Here is a 7,504-nt window from a genome sequence, read left to right on the forward strand (position 1 = left end):
GACAATGAAACTGCAGGGAGAATGAGAAGGTAGATGCTTTTTTTATTTTTCTCTTTTCTCCCTGTGTGTATCCAGGAGAGCTTTGGACAGATTATCATCACATTCACCAACTGAGGAAAGGCTCCAAGAGGTCAAATAACTTGCCTAAGATCATCCAACCACCCTGCACAGAAGAGCCAGGAAGCCCAGGGCTTGTTCATGCCAGACTGCCATTGGGAAGGGAGACTTGCCTCAGACTCCAAGGCTCTCACTGGGCCCCAGGAGTAGGAATCCAGTCAAGGTCTCCAACTGTTTGTTACCTTTGAGAGCATGACAACTAGTCTAAAGGGGGGACAAAAATACTTCTGTCAGTCTGATTGACACCTCATTGACTTCAGTTAAAGACCCACCAGATAGAACTCCAGTGACACAAGGGGGCCCTGGCTGTGGAGTCGTCAGTGCCTCACTCCCCGATGGCCTGTCCCCTCACCCACCACTGCTCAGGCCCCTGCTGCCCACTCAGCTGTGGGACTATAGAAGGTAGACAGAAGAAAGATTTCCTAACAGAGGAAAGGACAGACCATTTGTGCTGACGATGCTTTAAATCTTCCTTTAGGCCACTAAAGTGGCTTCCAGAATGATCTGAGCAGATTCATCACATACGGAGCCATCATTAATACATAGCAGAGTGTTCATTTCCCTATATAAATGTACCAAAAGGGCACTTTGAAGTAATCAAACAGCATAATTAGAAATGATGGGCCTTTTGCTTTGTCAGCCTCTCTGGAAAAAGTGCAGGAGCCATAATGTGAACTCAAATTAAATATGCTACCCAAAAGGCAGCAATTTCACAGCACTGTAGCAAGTAGCTTGCCTTGGCTGCAACCCTGACACACTGCTCCTTGGACTCTTAACTACCTTGCTCTTTGGCACTTCCAGGACATGAGGGAGAAACAAAGCACTTTTCTTCTCATGAGAATGGCCCAGGGCAACTGTAATTCATCATCTAGGAAATGAAGCTGAAGAGGAGGTGCGTGTGCGTGTGCGCGTGCGCGTGTGCGTGTGCGCGTGCGCGTGTGCGTGTGTGTGTGCGCGTGTGCGTGTGTGTGTGTGTGTGTGTGTGTGTGTGTGTATACACATGTCAGACCTTCACCTGAAAGCTCCATAATAAAGAAGGCAAGCTTGGGCAAGACAAAAGTTTTTCTGGCATAAGTAGAGATTTGGTACGCACATGCGTGCACTTGTGTGGGCTTGCTTTGAACAGAGGGAAGCAGGGAGAGTGTAGGGAGGGAAGAAGAAGAAAGGAGGGTGAGGATGAGAGGAGCAGGGGCAGGAAGAGGAAGAGGCCACTACTTTAGGGATTAAGAGTTCAACATAGGAGGGTTGGAGAAATAGCTCAACAGTGAAAAAGCTTACTGCTCCTGCAGAGGACCTGGGCTGAATTCCCAGCACCCACACGTGTCTCACAACTATCTGTAACTGCAACTCCAGGAGATCCAACACCTTTCTAACCTCCAAGCACTCCTGCACACTCACATATGCATATACACACACTCAGGTACATGTAAAGTGAATATATTTTTATTTTAATTTTTTTTTATACTTCATTCTTTTTGCAGAATATTTATTAAGGTTGTTTAATATACAATTTTCACTTGACACTTTGGAAGTCCTTTATTGTAAAGATAATTCTTTTGTCTGATGACAAACAGCAGCCACAGTGATCATTCTGGACCTCCACGCTGGATAAATTCCATTTCTTCTTGAGACATAGGTTTCCTTCTGTATTTCTGAGGTAATGTCTTTAGTATTTCTGCAGTGTCTGGAGGCCCGGGATGCGCCAGCAAGTCTGGGGATATACTTCCTTTAGAATGCTGTGAAATTACAGATGAGTGAGACGGTAGCCCAGCAGATCTCAAAGCTTCTGAGGCACTGAGTTTAGGAGTGTCTCTTCTGTCAGGGAACCTTATTAATGGAGCATGTGGCTTCACTACCTGCACGACCCTGCTGGCGGAAGCCATCTTGCTGCCCCGTGAATATATTTTTAAAAGATGTCAGCACAGCAATTTTGGAGGCACACATCCATACCACAGTAATAAGCTTTAGGGATTTATTTATTTATTATGACAGAAAGACTCTGGGTTGACAGTTTTAAAAATCAGTACATTGTCAATCGCAGAATATCTCCCTTTCATTGTCTTGTCAGTGGACACTAGTTTCCAAAGTACCAAAGTAGATGAAGGTTTGGGTGAGGGTCAAGATGGTGCACCTGACTTTACTGTATAGGCTCGAAATTCACCAACACAACTGCCTGAGTCTGTGTGTTGGGACTGTTAATCATCAGAAAACAAACATCTAATAATGAGGCTGCTTGGAATGTATGGTAGCCATGGACCTTCCCAGTTCTTCAGCCTTAGCCATGCCTTGACTTCAATAGTGGTCAGTACAGTGATGGTCCATGCAGAGGTGAGAGTCAGCCATGGAATATGGTGGACTCATCACCAGCTGTTTGCTCTCTCACCTGCACTCCATTCTAAGTTAAGGTATCCGAGGTTTCCCTCTCACTGGAAAATGCTTTGTAGTTTTATCTGGCGAAGCTCTTTCTCGCTACGTGGCTTTTGTAAAGCTACAGTGAAGTTGTCTTTGCTTATCATCCACGCTTCTACCTTCTTCCAGTCCTTCATTCTTTTCCAGACCATCTGTTTCTTTTTGCTGTGAAACCACAGCAGTGTATTTGTGACAGCACAATCATTTCCATGGCAACAGGATATGGTCCCTCACCATTGGATCCTGATTTCACTCTGACCAAAAACAAGCAGCAATAGTATGGGTTACTAATCTCATTGTTGTGATCAAATACATGAAGAGCATCAATTAAAGGGAAGAATGGTTTGTTTTCACCTGTAGTTTGAGGGGTATGCAGTTCACCATGGTGGAGAAGATATGGTAATGGCTGCTCCATGGCGGCATGATGTGGATGACACTGTATCCCCCTAGTCAAGGAGCAAAGTTGGGGCATGGGGTAACACTGAGCTGTAAGACCTCCAGGTATACCACAGTTGCCCACTCCCCCCAGTAAAGTTCCACCTCCTAAAGCAGTGGTTCTCCACCTTCTGAATGCTGACCCCAACCATAAAATTTTCCTTGTTACTTCATATCTGTAATTTTGTGAGTGTTATGAATCATAATGTGAATATCTGTATTTTCTGATGGTCTCTGATGACCCCTGTGAAAGGGTCATTTGACCTTCCAAAAGGGTCAAGACCCACAGGTTGAGAACTGCTGTCCTAAAGGTTCTGCAACCTTCTCAAACAGCATACAACCAGCCAAAGACCAAGTGTGTTCAAATACTTGAACCAGTGAGAAATATTTCACACTGAAACCAGAGCTGAAACTATTATTTTTCGATAGTTTCTCTTTTTTAAGTCTGTTTTTGTCTTTGTTATTGTTATTTTTCTGTGTTTAGTTTTGTTTTTGAGACAGCATATCATGTAGCCAAGGTCGGTGTTGAACTCCTGATTCTCTTGTGTCAGCCTCACATGTACTGGGACTGCAGGCGTGTGCCATTCATACAGCTCTTTTGTTTTGTTTTATTATCTCCTGGAAATTTTTCCTACCTTTGACTCTGGAATCTTGGACTCAGCCTGAATATATGTTTGGAAAATTTATATGTGAATTTATTTGTTCAGCAAATGATTAGATATTCAGATCAAAAATAACCATAATTTGAAAAAAAGCATAAACCTACCCTTGCACACTGCACTATAAAACGTTATTGAATGTGCATGGCTAGTTCACAGCCTTCTGTCTTGGAGAGAAGAGAATGAGGAATCCGTTTAATAGACATGAAGCTTCCAAGGCTAAGAAATAGGCTTTGATGACTGATAAGCAGCGGAAGGCGGCTGACCTAGTTCCCACTCAATGGTTTTCTTATCATGCTCAGCACAAGACAGACACAAAGGGCCTTTTCATCTGAACTCAGATTATCTAACCAGAGGAAGACGGATGGGAAGCTTTATTCACATAATTGACCAATACCTGGATACTTTGTTCATTTGCTTTGATCATAAACAACTTAATTACTATTTGGGGGAAACTCTGAATCTATTTGCTATGCAGTGATATTGAATAGGGGTATGAATTTTTAAAATGAACTAGTTGAAGGAGCATCAATAAAAATGTCTTATTGCTCCACTAATTTGTCAGTTTTTTAAACAAATGAAAACGTCTGTTTAGTGGCACTCTGCCAGACATACAACATAATGCACAGGTAATAGATACAGAAGGTAACGTTTTGAATAAGATATATGTATAAATATTTTGTATGACATTTGTAGGTCAAACACAGTGTACTTATAAGAATTGGCCATCTTCTTCCTTCTATTTTTATCCAGCTTCGTTGAGAATGGAGTACATGGAGGTAAAGATAGGAGAATGATGGTGTAGAGAATGTTAGAAGAGAAGCTGAAGTCATTTCTGCTACTAAAGAAGAAAAAAATAAAAGGAGGAAGAGGAAGGGGGAAGAAGAGAAGGATGAAGCTAGGTGGGGACACACCTGTTATTCCAGCACCGGGGAGCATCAAAGTTCAGGGTCATCCTCTGCAGCCCTATCTCAAATAAAAAAGAGGGGGGAAATTACAATGGAAAAGACCTAGAAGGAAGAAGAAAGGAATAGAAAAAGGGAGGGAAATGTGGAATGAGCACAATGACTACAAAGCAGAACCAGGAGATGAGAGGCAGCTCTGCATCGTAGAGCTCAGGGGAACGGACAGGAGAGAAAGACTTCAGCCAAGTCCTATCGTTTGATCTGCACTGATTCGGCATCTGGCTACTCTTTCCAGAGATGGAAGCAAGCAAATTATTTTTCAAGCTCTTAAAAAAGGACTTTGTAATTTTTTTAAACGGGACAAAATAGTCAGATGAACACTAAGGCTGGAGAAAGCCTATATTCATATTCTGCCCCTTACACACATGCACACACATAAATCTATATCTGACACCCTGTTTAAACTGTATCCTTCCTTTAATTTCTCCTACACAGTCTTACTACCCAGGAAGTCTTTTGACAAAAGTCTAAATGTCAACTTTTTGTAGGGTTATATGAGAGCTTTTCATCATCCTTCCAGCATTCTAACTTTGTTTCTCTAGAAACAGCATTTTTTCTAAAGAACCTGCAAATGAACCCATCCTGATATTAGCAGATGAACACAGGCTAATGAAGTGTTCTCATAATAAAAAATAAAATAAAATAAGAGCTTCTTGGACTGGTGCGAACAGGGGGAAATGTTTTAGATGGTTCCTTGGTCATCCATGAATGGTACTACCTGAAAACTAGCCTTAGTTGACTAGTTGGTTGTTTGTTTGGATGATTAGTGAGTGAGTAAGAGTGAAAGTCAGTGAGTGAGTGAGTGAGTGAGTGAGTGAGTGAGTGAGTGAGTGTGAGTGAGTGAGTGAGTTTTGGCTTTCTCAGACAGGGTCTTGTGTAGCCCAGACCGGTCTTGAATTTCTAATCCCTCCTACCTCCTACTTCCAAGCACTGGGTTCAGGACAGGTATCTGTACCATGCCTGGCTCACCTCTTCTCTTCAGAAGAAGGATATTTAACCTGCAGGATAATCTTCTCTTTGAATCTTTTTGTTTGTTTTTTTGTTTTTGTTTTTCTGGCTTTACAAGACAGGGCTTCTCTGTATTGTTTTGGATCTCTTTGAATCTTTATGCTCAATTGAGTGGTATATTTCTTCAATGGTCAAAGAATTGCTGTTTCACAACTAATTTAAATACTTGTGTGGGGGGGTATACTTAATGAATATGTGAATGGCTATCTCTGACTTCAAGCAGATTTTGATTTTAATTTTTGTTTGTCTTTGAACATGTACAAGTCATACACAAATCATAGGCAGGAAAAGGCACACCATGAAATGTATTTTTCCTCCCTATTTCGTCCCTTGGTAATTCTATTTTCCCTCCCATGTGTAACCACTATTACCAGTTCCTTGAATTTTTCCTTTAGCAGTGTTCTACATCTTTGAAAACATGCATGTCTTCTTCCTTCTCACAGATAACAACATAGTAGACACACTACCTGGCTGATTTTCACTATCTTCACTGTCCTCCGCATGAGTACAGGGCTCGCAGAATGAGGGCTTGGCTGTTTTATCTGCTGCTTGGTTCTCGTTGAATGCCTGTGGTGTTTTAGTTCACAATTCCACTGGAGGGTACCGTTGCCATGATATCACATTACTAGCCACACGTTTGCTGATAAACATTCACAAGTACAATTTGTATCCATAGGCACATGTGTTTTTAATTTGGAAGATAGTTGTAAATCACTCTTTGTCCTTTACAGACATCAACTATGAATGGCCATTTCCCTAAACCTGTTACCAAACCAGCATTTTACAAAGAATTTGATTTTTGACAGTGTGAGAGTGAACACACGCATGCGCGCGCACGCGCACACACACACACACACACACACAGACATGGAACTGTCGTGGTTAGAATATGAAGTATCTCCCACAGGTTCATGTGAGAAACACTTTGTCCCTGGCTGATGATGCTATTTTGGGAGGTGGTGAGAACTTTAGGAGAGGATACCTAGCTATAGGAGGAAGTAGGTCCCAAAGGGTGTGCTTTTAAAGGTTACACATAGTCCCTCCTTCTCTCTTTGCTCTTTGTCCTCCAGGAGGCAAGTTTCTTCCTTCACTCATTTCTAGATAACCATAGACAGAAAGCTCTGAATGCATGAGCCAACCTAAGTATTCTTCCCTTTGAGAGGTCCTCTTAGGTATGTTGATCACAGCTACAGAAAGCTAGCAGGAGTCAAAGAATTGGGGATTCATAATCCAGTCATTGATTATCTTTTCCATTGATATTGAGAGTCTTTGATGGAGTTGAAGACAGATAGTTAAGGTTTTCCTTAGTTATAACAAAAGATAAGTTACATATAAAACTTTAGATTCATAAAGATAGGATAAATGACGAAATATTTTCTTTAAACTTTGCCAAATGTTAATGGACTAAATATTGCTAACTATAGTTCTTGGTAGATAACTGTTTTGTTACATATAATTTTACTATGTTAAAGTTAAAACCTTTCTTTTTATTTAGACAGAGAAGAGATGACGGGGAATGTCCTTCTGTGTATATGCTTCTCTCATTGGTTGGTGAATAAAATACTAGTTGGTCAGTAGCCAGGCAAGAAGTATAGGCCAGGCTACCAGATGAGGAGAATTCACAGAGAGGCGGCCAGTAAGGTGCCATGTAGCAGCTGAAGGAGTAACATGCTGGATTATGGCAATATATAGTTTACTAAACATAGGTTAATAATTAAGAGAGAACTAGCCAATAAGAAGCCTGAACCATCCACCCAACAGTTTCTAATTAATATAAGACTGTGTGTGTTTATTTGGGGCTGAAAGGCAGTGGGACCAGGCTGGACAGAAACTCCGTCTACAGGCGGTGGTGGGGCACACCTTTAACCCCAGCACTTGGGAGGCAGAGGCAGGCAGATCTCTGTGAGTTTG

General features: G+C 41.7%; 1 protein-coding gene across 1 annotated transcript; it reads right to left on the reverse strand.

Annotated features, from left to right (window-relative positions):
* Positions 1–1,586: 1,586 nt before the first annotated feature.
* LOC101835666 (28S ribosomal protein S36, mitochondrial) lies at positions 1,587–2,021 on the reverse strand (the record flags this gene model as incomplete). The annotated part of the gene is made up of 1 exon (XM_013126986.3): positions 1,587–2,021. A coding segment is annotated over one exon (318 nt), but the record flags the coding sequence as incomplete, so codon positions are not given.
* Between the last annotated feature and the right edge of the window lie 5,483 nt (positions 2,022–7,504).

The sequence above is a fragment of the Mesocricetus auratus genome, unplaced genomic scaffold, assembly GCF_017639785.1.
Source record: "Mesocricetus auratus isolate SY011 unplaced genomic scaffold, BCM_Maur_2.0 Super-Scaffold_100676, whole genome shotgun sequence".
NCBI lineage: Eukaryota > Metazoa > Chordata > Mammalia > Rodentia > Cricetidae > Mesocricetus > Mesocricetus auratus.